At 41.1% G+C, this 22,541-nt stretch overlaps 1 protein-coding gene across 9 annotated transcripts in view; it reads right to left on the bottom strand.

Annotated features, from left to right (window-relative positions):
* Specc1 (sperm antigen with calponin homology and coiled-coil domains 1) overlaps nucleotides 1–22,541 on the bottom strand; it is a 267,349-nt gene that overhangs the window by 73,079 nt on the left and 171,729 nt on the right. For 8 of the 9 annotated variants that reach the window (XM_057773390.1, XM_057773387.1, XM_057773388.1 and 5 more), the window contains 4 exons: nucleotides 21,320–21,393; nucleotides 20,340–20,518; nucleotides 7,434–7,579; nucleotides 6,165–6,265 (listed from right to left, as the gene is read on the bottom strand). In XM_057773390.1, the coding sequence (XP_057629373.1) occupies nucleotides 6,165–6,265; nucleotides 7,434–7,579; nucleotides 20,340–20,518; nucleotides 21,320–21,393 (500 nt within the window). Of the gene's footprint in view, nucleotides 1–6,164; nucleotides 6,266–7,433; nucleotides 7,580–9,417; nucleotides 15,454–20,339; nucleotides 20,519–21,319; nucleotides 21,394–22,541 lie in introns of those variants that run through there. The other variant, XM_057773395.1, reaches the window with a different exon arrangement.

The following is a 22,541-nucleotide window of genomic DNA, read 5'->3' as shown; positions in this document are numbered from 1 at the left end:
AATTGGTCAGCTCCACGTTCACTAGAAGACCCACTCTGTGCTAAACATAAGACAGAAAGCTATGAGGAAGATACCTGATAATGACCTCTGGCCTTCACATATACATGCACAAATATGCACACTTGCAGACACGTATACACCACATATACACATACTACACACACACACACACGTGCACATATGCACATGCACACACACATATCCCTTTTGGGTCTCAAGGGTCAAAGAGTATATACAAAAATGATCCACATCACCAATTATGAAAACACAAATCAAAACCAGGAGGCACCATCTCATTCCAACTCTTAAGACTATTATTTAAGAACAAAAGAAAACACCAAGTATTGGTGACGACAATATGAAAAACTTAGAATCTGCATGCACTATGGGTAGGCATATAATGATGCTAAATAAAATAGAATGAAGGTTCCTCAAAAACTTCAAAATAAAGGTAGATGTGGTGGCACACGCCTAAATCCAACACTTGGGAGGAAGAGACATACAAATCTTTATGGGTTGTGGCCAGTCGAGACTTTGCTGTGAGTTCGAATTCAGACAGAGTTACATAGCAAGACAGTCTCAAAAAAAATTCCAAATAGGTCTATCATATGACCCTACTTTTAGGCTTTTAATTAGAAGAATTGAAAATAAGATCTTCAAGAGATGTTTGTACACTCATGTTAATTGCAACATTATTCACAATAGTCAAGAGGTAAAAACTGCCTAAATGTTTGCCCAGCAACTCCTGTTTGATGGCAGAGTCTGTCCTACTTCCGGAAAAAGTTGTGGTGATCTGCAAGCCAACATCGTGTTTATAGTTAGCAATACTACGTTGAACTCCGAAAAACCCAAGAGTGTGGTTGGTTATCCTAACACATTTGACACGTGAGTCAAATACCTCATATTGTCCCATAGACACAAGTGCAGATCTTATCACATGCACACACATGCACACATACACACATATATCTACACATGTGTGCGCATGTCCACCTATACACACACACACACATACACACACACACACTTGCACACACAGGCTATTCCCATAAACAAAAATACCTTGTCTATAAAAGCATAAATGTTAACACCACCATACTTATCAGGTGCCATTTGGCTTTGTTGAATACATCTTGGAGTTAATTTCATGTGAGCCTGGAGTTGTGCTGGACTCTTGCCAGGCTGTATCCACTACAGATTCACATGAGAACTACAGTATGAGTGACCACATGACCCAGAGGAGCCTCTGCAGCCTGAATTCCACCAACTGCCACGTGCTTTGGGGCCATGTGATTTTCTGCGCTTTAGCTAGAAAATGATGTGACGCTAATAGTGTCATGGAAATTGCTGGGAGGATGAGACGACTAGAAATCCATTCAGAATAATGCGAGCATCTCAAAATGATGCGAGCATCTCAGAATGATGCGAGCATCTCAGAATGATGCGAGCATCTCAGAATGATGCGAGCATCTCATGAGTTAGCTACTTCATTCCATAGTTCATTCGACCCACAATGAACAGTAATACTGACCTTGACACTGTCTACAGAACCATCTGGAAACTCTCCAGAGCACTTTTTAGGAGCCCCACTCTACACTGATATTAAGTATGAAATGCATGGTTCCCAGTGGTCCTCATAAATAAAAATTGTTTTAGAATACAATTTTCAAAAAAACATTTTGAAATGTCATTTTTGAAGTCATTATGTTAAGTAAAAGATCCCTAACAATTTAGTCTTACAGAAAAGCATCCAAAATTTCATCACCAAGTATTATTACTGCCAATAATAATAAATATTATTATTATGATGATATAGATTAAAGAATTTCCCAAAGAGGGGCTGGAGATACTGTTTAATGGGTAAGAGCATTGGCTGCTCTTCCCAGAAGAGCCATATTCAATTGCTAGCACCCATATGGCAGCTCACCACCACCTGTAACTCCAGTTCCAAAGGATCTGATACCCTTTTCTTGCCTCCAAGAGCATTAGCATGCCCATGGCACAAATATATACATGCATGCCAAACACCCACACACATAAAACTAAAAAACAGAATTTGAAAGAGAGAGTACACATGAATTGAACACTGGCACCTGCATGTCACAATTAGGAAAACGTGGCTTACATAATTGACTGTGCTGGTTAGTTTTGTGTCAATTTGACATGAGCTAGAGTCATTTAGGAAGAGGCCACCTCTGTTGAGAAAATGCTCCCACCATATGAGCCTGTGGGAAAGCCTGCAGGGTGTTTTCTTGATTAATGATTGATGTGGGAGAGCCCAACCTACAGGCAGTGACGCCAGTCCTGGGTTGGTGGTTCTGGATGATATAAGTAAACAGTCTGAGCAAGACATGGGGAGCAAGGTAGTAACCAGTACTCTCCCATGGCCTCTGCAAGGTTCCTGCCTTGCCCTGAGTTTCTTCAGGGATGATTCCAAGCTCTAAGATGAAATAAACCCTTTTCTCCCCAAGTTGCTTTAGGTCATGGTGTTTTATAATAGCAATACAAACCCTAACTAAGACACTGACATAAAGAGAAACTGTGGTTATCACAGGATAATATAATACAAGGAGAACCACAAGGCTGGTTCTCTCCTTCCACCCTGGGTTCTCACAGTCAAACTTGGCTAGGCTTGCAAGACAAGTGCCTTTACCCACTGAGCCATCTCAACAACCTGGGGATTTTTTAATTTTTAGTGCTGGAGACTGAACCCATGGCCTTGTCTATACTAGGCAAGCATTCTACTACAGAACTATACTCCAGCTCCTAAGGTTTTTCTCTTTGTTTAAATCAAGAAGAGTCACCAAAACTCAGAAGGTTGAGGCAGAAGGATTAAAAATTTAAGACTTACTTGGAGCCTGGGCAACATAGCAAGACCCTATTTCAAAAAACAAAACAAGAGCTAGGGACATAGCTCAAAGGTAGAGAGCTTGCCTAGCATGTTCAATTGCTAGTGTCACAAAGGTATTCCTCAATTACACTTGGCTGTTACCCACTAAGATGAGAATACACGTTTTCTTTCTTTGTTACTACGGTGAGTTACCTAACTCTTCTTAATAGTTAAAATCTTCCATTCTTGGAGCAAAACCCCTTTGGCATATTTTTCATATACTATTCAATTAGGTTTCATAAGATTTTGTTCAAGAATTTTACATGGAGGTTTATGAGCGACTCACCTTTTAATTGTCCTGTTTTTTCTGTTCTTACCAGAAATAATAAAACTATCCTGGCTCATGAGTTGAAAAGTGTATCCCTTTTTTCTAGTATTTGTTTGAATTCATGACTAGTATTGATATTATTCCCTTCCTTAAGTGCTTTAGATTTTATTATTAAGCATTCTGGGTCTAGTATTTCCTTTGCAGAAATAATTTAAACTCCAGGCTACTAAAATAAACATAAACTTTATGATTTTCTAAGATTTTTCAAAGTTATCAGCACAAAGTGATTATAATGATTTCTTAAGATTATATGACAATAAAAAGATTTATTTTTATTTGGTTGCATGTGTCTGTGTGTGTGTCATGTGTGAGGACCAGGGGAGGTCAGAAGGAATCCCTAGAAACAACTGCTCTCCTCCAGTTGCTCTGGCTTCTGGCTTCAATCATTTTATGGAGAAGCTGTGGTCCTGGCTCCCTTGACACCAGAGGCCTGGACCTGAGTGTCCTACAGTGCTTCTTTTTGTCTCTAGCAGTTTTAACTGATGCACCCACGTTGCTCTCTTTGTACACCTCTAGCTTGGGTTCACTGTCATTCTTGCCTGTGGCCCGACTCTTTCATCAGCTCTCCAAACTCTTGGCTTTCTCTCTTCAATCTCCTTCCTGCCAGATCTAATCCTACCCCTTTAGGACCTCCTATGCGGCTGGAGTTCTATGACTGACTGGAGGACTCTGTGTATGAAAACAATAGCGGTACCAGGTGGTAGCGGCGCACGCCTTTAATCACAGCACTTGGGAGGAAGAGTGTAAGGTCAGCCTGGTCTACAAAGCAGAATTCCACGACAGTCAGGGCTACAAAGAGAAACCCTGTCTTAAAAAACAAACAAACAATAAAACATATTTAAGAGAAAGAAAGAAACTAAAAAGGAAGGAAGGAAGGAAGGAAGGAAGGAGGAAGGAAAGAAAGAAAGAAAGAAAGAAAGAAAGAAAGAAAGAAAGAAAGAAAGAAAGAAAGAAAGAAAGAAAGAAAGGAAGAAAGAAAGAAAGAAAATGAATAACTGTAAGGTAGGTTCCCATATGAGATTACCTTTCTCAAAAGATTTACTTCTGCTGCCAGGAGGTACTGAAGGTGGGGGATGAACACCTAGATACAAACCCATGTTTTTGTGGGTTTAAAAACTCAACAAATAAATCAGGCATGGTGGTGTGCGTGTTTGATTTCAGTACCTGGGAGGCAGAGTGGGTGGATCTCTGTGAATTCAAAGCCAGCTTGGTCTACATAGGAAGTTCTAGGTCAGCCAGGGCTATATAGTGATACCCTGCCAAAAGAAAAACTCTTCAACAAAATAAAAGGCTTCTTTGATACTAAAGGAGAATATTTTAATAAGCTAATAGAAAGATATTTAAATGATACAAAAAGTTCTTAAAGCCATGAAAGAAAATACTGAACAGTGTTATCGTTGGTAAAAAACATTTCAGGAAAAACAAACAAAACCACCTCTTCAGTAAAAGGAAAATATGATTTCACAAGATAAAACAGTCGCTTCTAAAGAAAAGTCGGGCGGCTTGCTATGTGTGTAGGTATACGTGTGAGTACAGGTGCCTGTTGAAGAGGCCAGATGCATTAGACCCCTGGAGCTGGAGTTACAGACAGTTGTGTGGCTCCATGTGAGTACTGGAAACTAAACCTGGGACCTTTGTAAAAGTAGAAAGTCTACTTAACCACTGAGGCATCTCTCCAGCCCCTAAAAGAAGTATTCTGTATAAAAAATAAAGGTTAAAGAGAATGCATCAAAGTATCTTATAAACAGGAAAAAGCCAAAATCACATAGTAAAGTTGTCAGTGTGAAGGTAAGTACATACCTGGAAGATGCAAAGCAATATTACATAGTCATGTAAGAAGAAGCACACAACACACAAAAGTGAAACCCAGTGTCACCTCACTTACTAAAATCTTCAACATGTATACAACATCAAAATTCTTGGGAAACAGAACTTTCTATGTGAACAAAGTGTACACAGAAGTGTTTCAATGTGTGAGGACAGAGGCAATCCTCCCTTTTTAACAGTACACTTTCCATGTCTAGGAATTGCTTTCTAGAGTTCTAAGGACTAGCCCCTCATTGCTCACTATTTTGAGAGACTGGAAAGCTAAAGGATATGCTTTCTAAACTCCTTAACGCTTTGTTCACCATGCCAGTCAGGCCTATCTCAAGACTCTGGAAGATGCCAGGAGGGGGCAGCTACCCTTCTGCTGCTTCTGCCGGCTGTGCATGCATTTGCTTTCCTGTTGCAGAGGAGCTCTGGTGTCTGATCCCACAGCTGTGGGTATTATGAGGCATGTGTTTCGCTGTCCTGGATGCACAGGTGGTAGTATATAGTCCTGAAGCTGATCTTAGGTCTCCTCGGAGGCCACTGTCCAAAGTAAGCACTTAGTGAAGGATATTCTGAATCAAGCAAAAACAGAAGCACATTTAAGGGGCAATCTGAGATGTTAGGAAGCCTTTCCTATGAGCTCACCAAGGTTTTAGCTATCTCTTCTAGTCTTGAAGTACCAAAGCCTCTGAACTAAATTCCTTTCTGCTAACTAGAGCAATTCCCAACATTTTGAAATGAATCCTGATAGGCTCTCAGACAGAAATAAGGCTTCAGGACATCGAAAGCTTGCACGAGGACCTTCACTCTATTGTTTTTGTACTAAGTTAAATCTACGATGACCGGAACAGCCATCAAGAGTGACTAAGTAACTGCAGATGATGCAGATGTGGGCTTTAAAATAGAATGGCTATTACAGTGACGATCAACACTGGAAGTTCCTTTGATATAGTCCTTTACGCAATAAACAGAGATTCATTGAGCTCTACTGTGATGTGATGACCGTCACCCACTGTTCTAGCCAGGAGACCTAGTAGTGAACAAATACCAAGTATCTCTGTTGTCACAGGCCTTACACTGCACTGTTAAAGTGAAATGAGTGTCGGCAAGAGCTGCCTCTGGGTTCTTCTATACCTGAATTGGAGAGACAGCAGCTGCTGGAGCAGTCCTCACTGGGATCCCACTCAGGGGACTTCTGGGAGTCTTGTGGACAGCAATACTCTGTCCAGCTCCACCTGCCAAGAAGAGATTAGAACATAAATACCTAAATCCAGTTCAAAACTGCAATAATGTTTTTTGATCTGCTACCCTTGTTAGGTGACTCAGGATGAGCTGTGTGTGGTGGTGTACACATTAGTCCCAGCACTCAGGAGGGTGGCAGAAGTCAGCCTGGTCTACATAGTGAGCTCCAGGACAACCAGGACATAGAGAGACCTTGTCTCAAAACAAAACAAAACAACAAAACTCCCACAATGTCAGTATAACGTCTACTCTATTACCCTTTTCTCCTCTGCACTAGAGCTGGACTGGGGTCACGAAAGGGGAAGTGTGGGAGGTGTTAGGTGAGTGAGAACTGGTCTCGATGTTGATATCGGAGGAAGAGGAAAGGGAGTATGTGATGAGGATTTTCTTGGGGGGAACAACAGGAGCGTTAATGCACCAATCATTACTGATGACTCATGCTCTATCTACAGACTGACTCACGGGGTTTTCCTGCCTCTCAATATGTTGTCTAATCTTAATCTAAGCAATTTGGAAACTATTTTAGCAGAGACAACCAGATCATCCTAGAATTAGCCACTGCTGCAGTTTTCCAATACAAAGCACATTGTGGCAGTCAAAAGAAGGAAGTCATCTCTATCATGAACAGAAGCACAATGTTTCTTCAACATGCTATATTTGTGCATATGCTTAAAGTACGAATGTGTAATTGCCTCCTGTGTGTAAGATGCATAACCAAAGCGAAACTGTGAGTCAGACAATTCCAGAAAAAGCTGGCAACAGACAGATCAGAAGCAACAGACAGATCAGTAGGAAAGCTCCCATATAAGACCAAGTAGAAAGACATCTAATAGCATATAGCAAGTGAGGATGGTTGAGACGCCCGACAACGAGGCCAGATGCAGGCAGGTGATGATCACTTCCAGTTCTCAGAATACAGGAAGTTGGTCCTGAAACTGATGACTCCATGAGGCAGCAAAGGAATGAAGGGGTACAACCTGAAGTGGAAGTAGGGATGAAGCTGTCCCATTGTTACCCATGGCCTCACAGCCTCAGCAAGGCTCCCTGCAAAGGGTGGCAGGAGATAGAGTGAGCCCTTGGTTCTATCAACTTGGGGCCGGTGTGGCAGAAACAGGCTTGATATGTAAGGCTAGGGTTTGGATGTATAGTTTTGTGAAATACCTGAGTGTCCTAAGTCAAATGACTTGATCAGGGACTTTACAGTGGTTGCAGAGTCTGAAGGAGCTGGAGATGCTCTGTTGACATAGACTCCACGCCATCGGCCAGCAGCATCCACCTCTGAGGGCTCTGACTCTTCATTCACAGGTCTGTATGGCAAAGAGCACATCAAATTGAAAAGGTGGAGGGTGTCCTCAGCGGGGGAAAAGACAGAGATGGAAACAAAACCAATGGGGACAAAATGTGTGAAGCTGGAAGGGGAATTCTAATTTTAAAATAAGTTTTCTGAATTTAAAATTATTTTTAAACTGCCTTAGGAAATAGTCAGGAATAATATATTTATAAATAGAATAATATCTCTAAGTGAAAAACACATGAATATCTCTGCAGTTGTGAAGAGTGTTATTTATCATAAATAACTGTCAGGAGCATACACAGTGCCCTGTTGGCACATGCTCCAAACTGCATGTGGCACACTCAGAGGTTGGATAGATGAATCCCAAGACTCTTTCTTAGCTAAGGTTTCATATGGCTTAGACTCTCCATCAGAGACTTGGGCCAGAGCCAGGACACCAGGCATTTACTATGTTGACACAGATTATAACAGAGAGAAGGTGCTCCTGGGGCTAGGAACTATAGCTGCAGTTTTCTAAACAGACAGGCAACCTCCTGGTTTAGGGTTCCCAACATGGTGAAGGCAACAGGTCTTCCAGTAGCCCAGTTGTGTTGTAACTCCAGAAAGCTGTTCCTGGAAGCTCAGTCTATAATCTTGTTGATTCAGTTTTCTCCGCAATTCTGCAAGTTACTTAACACTTTTCTGTCTACGCCACAAGTACAATCCATTACACACACCAGTCCTTCTTCATGTGACACTTGCCCTCTTAGAGTAAGAATGGAAATTCTGTGCGAAGCTTCCACTCTCATGCAAATTTTCTAGTATGTTGTATGTATGTTGTATGGTTTCTAAACACTAGCAGGGAATCACGGGGGACTATTAAAGACAGATCATATGATTCAGCTCTCATGTGTGGCTTTCTTATCTAGAAGATTTTAGGATGTCATTTGATCTCCTTGTGAATGAGCCAAGATGAGAATTCCCAACCTCCCTGTTGCTAAATCACTGTACTTTTTTTATTATATTATATTGCCACAGCTGTTATGCAAGATGACTGATTCATGAGAAAGGCTCAAACAGAATATTTCTGGAAATATATTTTAATAAGGTCAGCGAAGGTTTAAAATATTTCCTGATTTTCTGAAACTAATCTAGCTATGCATAAGCTCCTACGATTGAATTTACTGTCATTATTCTCTTAGCTTTCTTCTATTGCTCTGTGACCAACATAAATATGCTAAATTTAAGTGAGGCAGAATTAAAGCAGTCAAACTACTCTGCCCTATACTCTTGATTGCACTGTTCCTCTTTTTGAGTGGAAAAAAATCAGTAAACTGAAAACTTCCTTGGGAGGAACTATCAGGCGTTTCAGAAATGGTAAGGGACTGATTATTTTTTAAAGTAATTTATAATGATTTGATGCAAAGCGGTGGTTATTTTGCTCCCCACCTTGTGTTACATGGTATAAAATCAGATGGCTGGCCAGTGTGATTGTGTAACCCGTCACCCCAGATACTGAGAAGCCAAGGGATGATCACTTGAGCCCAGCAATTTGAGGCCAAGCTGGGCAAAACGGGAAGACTCAACCTCAAAAAAGCAAATAAATAAAAGAATTAAAAAACAAAGGAAAATTAGCAAGTAGATATGTAGAAAGGAAATGAAACCAGTTTAAGAGATCAGGTCTGGATAGAAAAAAAAATCTTATTCCCACATATGTGACTCTCAAACACATCAAACAATGGGCCAACAGCGAGACACCGTTCATTCCATTTAACTGGCTTATTGTCAAAGGAGCAACCAAGGCAGGTCATTTAAAATATTTTATTTAAATGTTATTCCTTGTTAATTTAGTAGGAATAAAATAGAGGATCTACATACAGCAAGTTATTCTTTTCAGGTGTCTACGTTTCCCAGTGATATGAAACATGAAATGATAAGGGGGAAAGATTCTCTTAGGCCTCAGAAGGACACAGCCATACAAACTAATGGAAAGGATGCCTGTTTTCACACAACCAAAGATGGTACTGACCAATCAGCTGGATTGGCTTTAACAGTAAGAATAAGTCTGAACATTATCATAGGAAAATCTGAAATCTGAAATGATCAAACATCTGAAATTGGGGACTGGAGAGATGGCTCAGTTTTGACTGCACTTCTGCAAGACGCAGGTTTGAATCCCACCAACCACACAGAAGCTCACAGCTGTCTGTAACTCCAGTTCCAGGAGATCAAATGTCCTCTTCTGACTTCCATGGGCATGAGGAAGGCGTGTGGTATATATACAAATACACACATGTAGACAAAAACTCATATACATATATTTATATATACATATGTATTAGTTACAAAAATTCCATAATCTTTTGAATGTCAATATGGTATCACTAGGAAATTCCATACTCGACCCCATGTGTCAGGTTGTGGATGCATTAAAAGTATAATACAAAGTCACCTTCAGGCTCCCCCAGATATCTAGTTATACATATGTAAATATCTAAAAGAAAAAAAAATGAGGAAAAATCCTGTAATTTAAAACAGAGAGAGAATACCTGACCCATACTTTAATTGTGAACCAGCTGAAATTCCCTGTACTAGATTGTTTGAGAGTTGTTATGACCTGAGCAATAAATGAATGATCACATTAATTGTATTCCCAAGAGGAATATGAATTCTGTATATTATGAAAGATATTAAGAAATATTTAATCAGCCAGGCGGTGGTGGACACACCTTTAATCCCAGCACTCAGGATGCGGGGGCAGGCGGATCTCTGTGAGTTCGAGGCCACCCTGGTCTACAGAGTGAGTTCTAGAGACAGGTTCTAAAGCTACAGAGAGAAAATCTTTCTCAGAAAAAAAACAAAACAAAACAACCCAAGAAAGAAAGAAAAAAGAAAAGAGATAAGAAATATTTAATCATATAGGAATATCTTAGTAAATTCTGTAAATAAAGGGTAAAGTGCAAGATTATACACTTGGCTAAACTAATTGTTCAAGGCCAACTCTAGCTTCTAGGTTGAATCACACATGGAGTCAAATATGGCTTGAAAATCTAAGTCACCCAGAGGCACAGCTTCTGTTGGCTTCAAAATACGAACACACTCTGGTGCTCAGTAAGCCCAACACATTAGTTTTCCCTATAGCACTGTGCAGTTTGCTCTTTTCCTTAGCCATATCCTGCAAGAAATGGCCAGCTTCTGGTTAGGAATCGCATCTAAAACAGAAACAAAGCATGTCTGCTACCACATCTAAAGCTGTAACAGTGATTTCAGTAAATGCACAGGATAGATCTTTATTGCATATGCCAGGAAGTGTAACATGTCACAAAACCAGCATCCCAGACTTGGGAAGACTGAGGAAAGAGTATCCGAGTATCCAAAAGCATAATTTTCTACAGAAATCCCGAACATTATTTAAGTTTTGAGGGAAACCTTGACAAAAGCTACATGGTACCCAAGTGATGAGTCTGGGTTATCAACTGGGGGAGTGTTTGTCAAATTCTCTGTAGTGTGTGCATGTTCCAGGAGAGGTACACACCTAAGGAAAAAGGCCACCAGTACTCACTTCAGTACTCTCTTAGTTCATTGCTTTGCATGTGGGAGTTGGAAGCCCATCACCTAAGAACAGAAAACCAGAGGCCAGCTACTCTGGAGCATAAATGCAAATGGGTTATGTATTTGTCAAAAGGCAGCATTTCCCATCAACCACTGGTTGGCTGCAGGTCCACCTTATGTGTCTTTTGTTGTAATTTAACATATGTATACACACATCTGTGATGACTTTCCCTTCAAATCCCCCCCATTCTCTCAAACCCACTGCTTTACCTTGTCTGGCTATAGAACAGAGCTTTCAAATGGTGTTGATTTTTGGTATCACTTGGAGGCATTGCCTATTTTGGTCCAAGTCCAGGTGAGCTCTTGTGTATTATGATTTTTAAAGCGTTCAAATGTTAACTCTACTTGTCAAGTGTCACATCACAATGCTGATGTGCTTTCACACTTGACAGACTGTTTGTAAAGAGGAGTGGTCCCACCGAGCTCATGCTTACACTTGCCACGCTGGAACAATAGAATAAAGCCTGGCCCCAGGCTTCTCACAGTGCCATTAATGGGCTTCTGGGACTCCTCTCTGTCCATCTAAGCTTTCAGCTCAGCCACGGAAGTTTTGTTCCTTTTTATGTCCTGACTCAGTGCCTTTGAATATTCTTTGCCCTAATCTGGGATGTCATTTTCACAAAATTATTAATGTTTTCAACAGATCTAAAAGAAGTTTGTTGCTCTTATTATAAGGCAAAAATTAAGAAGTCTTTGATCTCAGGCATCAAACAGTATCTTCTGAAATTCACTTTCTATTTTCAGTACTAGCATACAGAACAAGGGAAAAACATCAAGTAAAATGGTAGCTTAAACACATCTTAGTTTCCAAATCCCATCAAGAAGAATCAAAGCAGTTAAGCATCTTCCATCAGCAACAGAAACTAAGGAAGGGTACCATCCACGGCTTAAACTTTAATTCCAGCACTCATGGGTCAGAGTTAGAGGCTGGCAGAGCTCTATGAGTTTGAGGCCAGCCTGGTCTACATTGTGGGTTCTAGGCCAGACAGGATATATAGTGAGACTCTGTCTCAAAAACAAAACAAACTTTTAAACTCTCTGGTACACAGGAGTAAATATATATATATATGTAAGTGTGTGTGTGTGTGTGTGTGTGTGTGTGTATTATGGATGAGGGTACCAGGGGCTTTCCCCCAATTCCCTTACAAAGAGAATAAAGATGATAGGGGTCTACCTTGCTAGTATCCTCTATCCTACAAGGTCAGGGCTGGAGAGGAGCATGAAGCCAAGAACATAAAGCACATCCTTACAGAGCATCAGGGATATGAACACTATCTGAGGAGTCCATGGAAAGATGATCCTGGCCACAGGTCAGAAAAAAGCCATGCACTATTTCTAACATGGACAATAACTAAGCAAAAAGCAGACCCAGAAGTATGGCTTCCACATCTAGGTTTTTCCAGAGAAGAAACTACACATCAAGGAGTTTCAGACAGAGTCTCACTATGTAACCTGGCTGTCCTGGAACTCACTGTGTAGATTAGGCTGGCCTCGAAATCAAAGATCCACCTGCCTCTGCCTTCTGAGAGCTAAAATAAGGTGTGCACCACCACACTCAGCAGGATTAAAGGTGTGAATCACGACACGTACTGATCACCTTTTCCTTTTGCACACTATTTGAACTTCTTTTCATTGAGAGCACACCCTCTAGTTTATGGTAGAGTAGATGAGTTGAAGCATTCATTGATAGGCAGAGTGGTGTATCCAGGTATAATCTACAAGTACTCAGGGAAAGGTCAGGCCCTGACATATTTGTAGCTATTTAAGCAACAGTCTGTGATGATCAGAAACATCTCCTCACATAAAAACATTAAAAAAAATGAAAAAACTTAAATCCTAATCTATAAAGATATTTCATAAAATAATAATCACATTTAGGAGAGAACAGGCCTTCAGAAGTTTATGAAAGGAAAGAGGCACTTGATAATACCAACCTTAAAATTTCATAAAATAGAATAAAAGATGAAATAAGACAATTTTACTTATGGGGTTATTCTTTCTTTCCTTCTTTTGTTTCTTCCTTCCTTCCGTTCTTTCTCTTTTCTTTCTGTCTTGTTTTGAGATAGTAGTCCTAGCTAGACTCAGACTCATTGGATAACCAAGGATAACCTTGAATTCTTGATACTCCTGCCTCTACCTCCCAAGGGCAGAATTTACAGACATATAGCACCATGGCTAGCAAGTTAATAATTGTAATTGAAAGGCCAAGTTTAAATATGTGTACATACACACACGATATAATAATCCAATTAAAATATTCTGAAGCAGAACTAATTCAAAAGGAAGTGAAATAACAGAGTATTCAGAAAGGCCTCCCTGAGCACAGGGAGCATAGATGAAATAAACAATGAAAAGTGACATTTCTATTCAGCAGAAAAGAATTATTTTGATAATAAATTATGCTGGTTCGACTGGCTATGTGTATGGAAGAAAAAGAACTGCATGTTACATCAGATTCAGTAAACACAGGTGGATCAAATGTCTGGGTGTGAACATTCACTTGTGTGTGAAATGAAGGATACTTAATAAACTATTTACAAATACTGGAGTGGAAAAAATCTTACACACACACACCACCAACCACCCAAGAAACAAAGGAAAATACAAATAGATTCTACTATATGAAAGTATTAAGGGCTTGAGGTGGTGAAGTGCTTGCTATACACACAAATCTCTAGGTTCATTCCCAGCATCATGAAACAATAAAGTTCTGAAATTATATTCAGGAAAATTTTTTGAACAAAGTTTATCACAAGAGCCCTGCAAAAATGCAACCAGTGATTAAAATTCAAACCACAGACTCCTCTAAATAATATTTATTTAGCACATCATAAACACTTACATATAAAAACATTCAATAGTATCCAGAGTAAAGACAGATCAATACACAACTGCAAATATAGCTGCGCACTTGAAATCGAGGCTGCATTTTCCTCACTGTTTATATATGAAAATGTTCGGCACATAAATTTTAAGTCATTTTTGGAATTCTCAATCTAATGAAAAGATCTTTCAGAACAAATTACAGTCCTACTTGGACAGCTAGTATCTACATTATTTTTACAAGTTTTCACACCAAGATTTTCGAACCAAAAATTTTTACAATTTTTCTAGTGAAATCGGTGCTCTTGAAGTTAATAACCTCAGAATGTCTTCCTGAGTTTAAGAATAATTCCACATCTTAATTTTCCTTTTCTCACAGATTAACTCATGTCCTCTAATATGATGTAGCTAGAAAGCCTCCAGGGATACACTGTAGCTGCCCCTCACGTGAGAGGTGCAGTGGGGTTCTGCCTGATGGACTTGTTGAATCAGATACAGGTCTTTACACACACGCGCGTTTCCAGAAGTCAAATCACAGGCTGCATTCCAGACCACTCTGAGCTGTGTGCTTCTCCACTGAAAGTCTTTAAGTTTCCCAGGTGAGTTTCATGTAGGAGGCTTTTGTTGTAAGTTGTCCTTCATTAATTTGTTAGGTTTCTATTGGCGTCTTCACCTAACTACATCCTTTATCATCAACCAAACATGTTTATGGTTAACCTATCAAAGACTCTGGAAACCAACCGAAGCTTAAGGGCAGCTTCCTTCAGATGAGTTAATGAAATGATACCATGGCTTGAAAAGGCTCAAGGAAGCATCAATGTTAGGAGCAGAACTTTTTCTCTGGTCTAAGGCATCATGCAGATGGCTTCTTATTTTGCTATAACTAGCATGAATTTCAAAACTGTTGGATCCTATATTCAAGTAGGCAGCAAAAAAGTGAACACCACATGGGCTGCATTCACCAATACCTGGGGCTTGCTAAACCACTATTTGTGTATTCTAGTTACATATAAAATATTTTTTTTCACAAGACTTGTATTTTGCTTTTCAGAACTTCATTTTATTCTCCAGAGAGAGGGAGGAGGGGAGGGAGCGAAGGAGGGAGGGAGGGAGGGAGGGAGGGAGGGAGGGAGGAAGGGAGGGAGGGAGGGAGGGAAAGAGGGAGAAAGAGGGAGGGAGGGAAAGAGAGGGAGAGAATGCTGAATTTTCTAAGAGAAAAAAGGAGGGAAACATTTTTGAACATGTGATCAGGCAGTGTGCTGATTCCAGCATGAAGGGAAGCTAAAGACACTCTGGCTGTAATGACTCTGTGTGGAATAGTGAATGGCACAGGAGACAAGTGCGCTCTTTACAGTGGTAATCTCCTCTACAGATCCCCCTTTCATATAGAAATGGCAGTAGTTTCCAATCATGGCAAGGGCTGGGCTGTCTTTCTTCCACCAAATGCTCTGCTAGCTGACAGAGACCATGGAGCTGTGAAGATAGAAATGGGAGGGAAGGCTGGTAAAGGAGTTATATAAGCCAGTGGGATCTCTGTTTACAAACACAAGAGCTACCAGCTTATCTGTCTCACAGGGAGGAGCTAATACCCAGAATATATAGACACCATGTTTTCATTTCTATTGCTGCAATTTTTTAAATCTTTTTTGAAGCCAATGTTCTTTGGATAGAAAAAATGGCAAAGACTTCAAAATGCTATTACTCTGCTTCTTCCACCAGAACTTCTCCAAGAACTGTCCTGATAAAGTAGAGACATCCAGAATGCACACCAGCCCCTGACATTTGGAGAGTTTCATGTTTCCCTCTATCATCAATGCCAAAAGAAAAAACAGTGATTTTTTTTCCTTTTTACTGTTCCAGCTTAAAAATTCTAAAGACTTAGGGAAGAACATATCCATATTTTCTAAAACAAATCTGTAAAGATAGGGGTCAGAGAAAAGAGGCATATATAGCCCTTTAGATTATAGTCTGCTAGGCTATACAACAGCTAGGCCGTTAGCTCAGAGATAGAGCACTGTGTACCATGTGCAAGGTCCTAGGCTTGGTCCTCAGCATCACACACACAGACTGAAGCATCACTAAATAGGTATCTAAAGTCATAACTGTGTATTTTAACGATGAAAGCATATGCAAGTGACTGAATTATCCTTGCTGAGAAGACCATAGAAGATGGTCAATTTTTACTTTCAGGGCCAAATGAAATGCCTGTGGCCCCAGGAATGCTAAGGTTAAATAAGAAACTGCATAGGAATTTCCATGGGAACTGGTCTCTCCACCAAGGCCAGGGATTCAGTATCACAGAGAGCTCCAAGAGACATTTTTGTCACCCAAGAACATTATACCTCCATCATATGAACTTCTAGCAGCAGCTACAAAAGACACACACTGTGTGGGTGTGAAATGTTAGAGCTTAAGGACAAAACAGGGCGGCACAGGTACACACAACGGACGTTAGTGCACAGCGCATATCAAAAGCCAGCTCCAGCAGTCTGTATGGGACAAGCTACCATGCTGCTCACTTAACTGAGGGTAACATGTGCACTGAGGACAATGTGTGATCCAGGGGAAATTCAAGGATCAACACATGTGAATCTGAAACATTTTATTTTGAAAGTTAATGTTATAAATCGGGAGCAAATATTTAGTGTTTTTAATAGGTTCTTTCTTTTAAGATGTCTTCCACGAGTGCTTATTGGTACTATTATGATAAACTTTATAAGAATGGGACAAGTCATCTTAAAAATAATTTCCACTATTATTCATGGCACTTGTACACGTCCTGCTCATCATCAACACCTTTGGTTAGAAGGGCTGTAAGTAGTTCCATGGAATCCAGACACTGAGATGTTTCCCTATATCTGCTGGACTCCAGGACTCAACTTCTTAGGAAACAGATCTGATGGCTTGCTGTATGTATGTATGTATGTATGTATGTATGTATGTATGTATATGCTGGAGATTAAACCCAGAGTCTGGTACACACTAAGCAAGCAGCATACCAATGAGGTACATCCTGTCCCAGACTTGATGTTTTAATTTGAATGAGTTTTCATGTCAATGTCTGTCTCCTAACTGTCCAAACAGAGAAGAAGCCATGACTGAGAAAGTTATGTCTTATACTTTCATTCATTAATTTATATGTCCGGAAAACAGAACATTTTTATGTTCATTAATAAAAACATATAAGCTTATTCAAATTCTGGAGGAAAAATATCAGGCCTGCAAGTCACAGCTAACATTTGGAGGTGGCCATCAGTGAAGTTCCAAGGACTACATGGGAGAGATGGCAGGCAGGGCTTTCTGACTCAAACCCTTGGGATTCTGACTCCAAAGAGAAAGGTCAGCTAACCAACCAGCTTCAGAATGGGAGAGTTTGGAAGTATTTACAAACACTGCCTACTCATAGTTCCTAATCTAAACAGAGTAGAGCCGCGCAGGAAAGGAGACAGTGCCAGTCGGTGAGAAGAATGAGTTTACAGAGCGTGACTTTTGCATATTTCTCTTTATAGCTCATGCAATTTCTGTTTTATGATTGACTGTTGCTGTTAGATAATTCATGCATGAATAGTCACAATTGCTTTATCTTATGAATTACACCCTTTGGCATCATAAAAAAGAAATGAATTAACAACATCAAGATATTAGTATTAAGATATTGAGATACATGGGGACATATATATATATATGTACTTATATTGCTATATACATATATATGTGTGTGGATGAATATTTATATACACATTTGAGGAGTAGCTGTATGTGGTGTGTGTATATATGTGTATGTATATATGCTCACTTGTGCTTGTATGTACAGAGACTAGACAAAGATGTCAAGTGTTTTTCTCTATTGCTCTCTGCCTTATTCTTGTGAGACAGGATTTCTCAATGAACCTGAAGTTCACTGTTTTAGCTAGGCTAGCTAGCCACTGAACTCCTGGGATCCACCTGATTGCAACCCCCAACTTGTGCCCATGACCAGCTTTTTTTAGAGTTGTGCTGCATTTCGGTTGCACTTATCTTCTCTCAGCTGTGCCTGGAGGACCTCATCAGAGAATCCTCTGCAAGCTGTCTGGCTGTGTCTCTCCGTGAATGACCCTTGGGTTCTTACGAGATGACCGTCCAAGTCAAATCGCATGTCAGGCAAGAACTTGTTCCACCAAGAAGGAAACACTAAACTGCATCAGGAGCTTTGAGGATGTGTGCTGGCTTCCATTTTTGTTCATATGGTAGGTTCGGGAGGGCACTGAGTTACCAGCAAGGAATTTTCAAAAAGTCAGTTCTTCAAGGAGCAGCTTGTGAGAAGTGTGAAATCAGATATGCTATCATCAGCTGTTGTCCCAGGTCTTGTCAAATGCAATGAGAGGCAAATCCACTCTGAAGCCTAATGGTTTTCAGTGACACGTCCGCTCTGACCGTTGTCGGTCCTAAAGTTCTGAAAGGTTTTGTGATAAGTTGCTTGATTTGGGTAGTTGGTTTAAAATGTTCAGGAAAATAAGAAAATGGATGTGTTTTTAAAGGGAGAGAATGTAGCATATGGACACAGGCAGAGGTTTCCAGTTCCATCAGAGTTTCAGCTGGGATCGGAGACCCTACACAGGAAATGCACCATCTTGTACAATAATCTATGCAGAGTCACCATAGAAATGTAGAGCCCATCTCTTATAAAACATTAATCTTTAAAATAATGCAAATAGTAAGCAATACAAGTTATGGCGTGGTTCCTCTTCCAAAGACATACAATGTGGAAGCAAGACAGACAACAAAAGCAGGTACACAGGCACACAGAAGGATCATGTGATCATCTCAGTGGGGGACATCAGGAAACCTTTATTCCTATTCTCCTTCTGACTTCAATTTTAAAAAACAAAACAAAAACTTCACATTCTTTGGTGGCCAGAAAGGAACTTTACTACAAAATAATGGTCCTGAGAGCTGACTACCGAATCCTTCTGTAGCCAAAGGAACAAGGCACAACTGGAACAGATTTGATAGACAGAATTCAAAGAAACAGAATTGTGAGAAGAATCTAACAACTTTCCCAAGGCTGTGAAACTCATGATCACTGAGCAGACCCCAGGCTCAGCAAGTAAGTCAACACCAGCCTTTCTAATCCTGGGAAGCATGAAGATTAAGGCAACCTCCAGACTAATATTTAGAAGCCACTAAATTTTACTTTAAAAGACAGTATTTTATATTTGAAAGACATTTGGAAATTCAACATTAATTTCTGAACACTCAGAAATTAAGGATACTGATCCCAATTAATGGAAAACGCCACACCACTAATGCCAAAAGTGCTGTTTATAATTTTGTCTATGAATCCCACTTAAATTTAACTTTATGGGTATGAGTATTTTGTATGCATGCATGCTCATGTATGTGCATGCCTTGTACCTTCTGAGACCAGAAGACATCAGATCTCCCCTGGGACTGGAGTTACAGATAGCTGTGAGCCACTGTGTGGTTGTTGGAAATCCAACCAGGGTCCTCTGAAGAGCAGCCAGTTCTAGTAATTACTGAGCCATCTCTCCAGCTCCCACTTAAATTTTATATAATAATAAATTTCAAGTTTGCTTTAGGAACACCCTCGTCTTAAACACGATTGGACTGAGGTATTGTGAGCCACCTGATGTGGGTGCTGGGAACTAAATTCAGTGAACTCACTAGTAGCTGAGGATGACTCTGACTCCTGATCTTCCTGCCTCTGTCCTTGCGCTGGGATTACAGGTGTCAGTCACCACTGACCCCAGCAGAAACACGACTTTTCTTGTTTCTTTTTGTTTGAGGCAGGGTCTCACCATGTAAGGTAGCCTTGGCTGGCTTCTTCTATCCTTGTGCCTCTACCTCTGAAGTCAAGGCCTTTTTTGCAAGAGCCCATGATCAGCAATCAGGAGACACAGCTCTGGGCTGGTAGGAATGGATCCTATTTCTGGAGGCAGTGCTCCTTCAAAATCATTTTAGCTTTTCCTGATGTATGAGACCTAGGCAAGTTAGTATTCGCGAGTGTGCTCTCCCTATGCTGATAAATACTAAAATCTAACAGGTACCCTTTCTTTAAGTATAAGAGGACATCTGGCTAGATCTTTTCCTTCACATGTAGGTGATGTGTTTTTTTCTAAAATCCTGTGCAGAACTCTGACAGAATGTCTTTAGCTGCATAGTGACGATGGGAGTGGTACAGTGATCCTAGAAAAAACACAGCAAAACCTGGCACAGAGAGACACAAAAGCATCCCATTCCCCATGACTCAGCAGCCTAGCCACCACACACACACACCCCACACACAGATCAAAAGAGAAGCAAAGCACTGGTCATGTGCCCATTAGACTCACAGAAGTGTGGCTCTTCCTGTGACCCACCTGCTGTGTCCCTGTATGTCCCCCAGCTCCTTCTGCAGCCTGGCATTCTTCTCTTCCTCCTCCAACAACCTCCTCTTCACAGTTCGCAGTTCCTGTTGAGCCTCACATTTGATGTCATTGGCCACCACCACTGCAGTCTGCAGGTCCGCCTGGAACCGTCTCCATTCCTCAGTCTCCTCCTACAAAATGACAGAGTCCGCACGTCCCTCAGATACGGGGCTGACAGAGTCCACATGTCCCTCAGATAGATACGGGGCTGACAGAGTCCGCATGTCCCTCAGATAGATACGGGGCTGACAGAGTCCGCATGTCCCTCAGATACAGGGCTGACAGAGTTCGCACGTCCCTCAGATACGGGGCTGACAGAGTCCGCATGTCCCTCAGATACGGGGCTGACAGAGTCCACATGTCCCTCAGATACGGGGCTGACAGAGTCCGCATGTCCCTCAGATACGGGGCAGGGTGCTGGGGTCTCTATGCGTGGGTTCCTGAATCCTAGTATCAGCCACTATGAAAGAGGATTAAGCAGAAAGATGTGGCTTTAATGGTGTCTCACTACTTGGAAGAGGCACAAGAGGTAACTCCTTGATGTTAGAGTTCTGCAACTAAAAACTGATTGCTTTAGTTTCATATCCTGCCAGAAAGGATATACAACTCAGATTTACGGCCTCAAGATGTTCTAGGACAGTGGCTCTCAACTTGTGGGCTGTGACGCTTTGGGGGGGTTGTACATCAGACATTTATTATTCATAACAGTGGCAAAATTACCGTTATAAAGTAGCAATAAAATAATGCTATGGTTGGGGGTCATCACAACATGAGGAACTGTATTAAGGGGTTGCAGCAACAGGAAGGTTGAGAACCACTGCTCTGGGAGAAGCTGGCTGGGTGAAATGGCAGGGTACTTTCCCAGTGTTTCCAACCTAAGACAGGAATAATGTCCAATAAGACGATAGAGGAGGTTCCTGGTCATGGCTTACCTTTATCTGTTTCGTCAGGGTCTTCAACTGCCGTTCTAGGTCTGATTTCTGCTCCTCCAGCTTGATCACACTGCCTAGAAGGAAATGAGTTATACGGGAGTTAGAAAGTTGGAAGGCTCCTGGACAAGGTAAGCTGCAAACCAAGAGGACAGTTCTAGAGACAACAGGCTTAAAACCTAACCCTCTCCAGTAAGTTATGTTGTAAGGACTCTGAAAACAGGGCTAGAAGCAGAGCCCTCCACGACAGAACTAGATGCCAGCGGTGCTTAGGTTATATTCTCAGAAGGTTGTATGCACTGTCATGTAGCACTACGGAAGGAGGTCTCAACAGTCACACAGCTCACACTCTTACCTCGGGCTTCCCTGCCAGTCACACACAAGCTTCCTGAACAGCCTTTGTTACTGAGATTTGGAGGGCTCTGGTGTAAGAGAGGAGTCTACTGGTTATTACTCTTGTGACTTTGAAACTCGTTTCTAGAGTCACCACTCCTAACCACAGTTAACCCTGAGAATCACATAGGGCACAGGTGGGCAAGCGTAAGCTCTAGACCCATGGGTTCAGAATCTCTGAAGCTAGCCAGGATCTGGGCCCACATATGGAACAACTCCACAGGCGGCACAACTACCTTTCGATAATTAAGAACTAATTCTGTCTCTTGTTTTCCCTGCCTCTAGCTCTCTCCACACTGCTATGAGCCATTTAAATGTAAGCATCAATACGACAATCACCAAGCAAAAATTCCTAGTGTTTCTCTATTAAGAATATGAATCAAGCTAGCCATAGTGGTACATACTTATAATCCTAGTCCCTAAGTCACAAAGTGACTCTCTCTCAAAAAAAGAAAAAAGAGAAGGAAGGAAAGAATGAAGGAAGGAAGGAAGGAGGGAGGGAGGGAGGGAGGGAGGGAGGGAGGGAGGGAGGAAAGGAAGGAAGGAAGGAAGGAAGGAAGGAAAAGGAAAGAAAAAGACAGACAGACAGACAGAAATAAAATTTTAATGGGAGGGGGTTGAGGAGCAGGCTATGAATTAGAATCTCCAGAGAAGGCTGGGATCCATACAGTAACGTCCTGCCCAGAGGCTCTGAACCAGCTTTTGGGGTCTGAGGTTTATATTTAGGATCAATGCCACAGAGTAAGAAGAACCTCCTTCATTTCTTGTTGTTTTGTCTGTCTCTCTCAAGGATATCATGGGAGGAAAGGATTAATCTAAGGCTGGATTTGAG

Source organism: Chionomys nivalis, chromosome 7, assembly GCF_950005125.1.
Source record: "Chionomys nivalis chromosome 7, mChiNiv1.1, whole genome shotgun sequence".
Taxonomy (NCBI): Eukaryota; Metazoa; Chordata; class Mammalia; order Rodentia; family Cricetidae; genus Chionomys; species Chionomys nivalis.
Note: the sequence above shows the minus strand (reverse complement) of the source record. Positions and strands in the feature narration are given on the sequence as shown.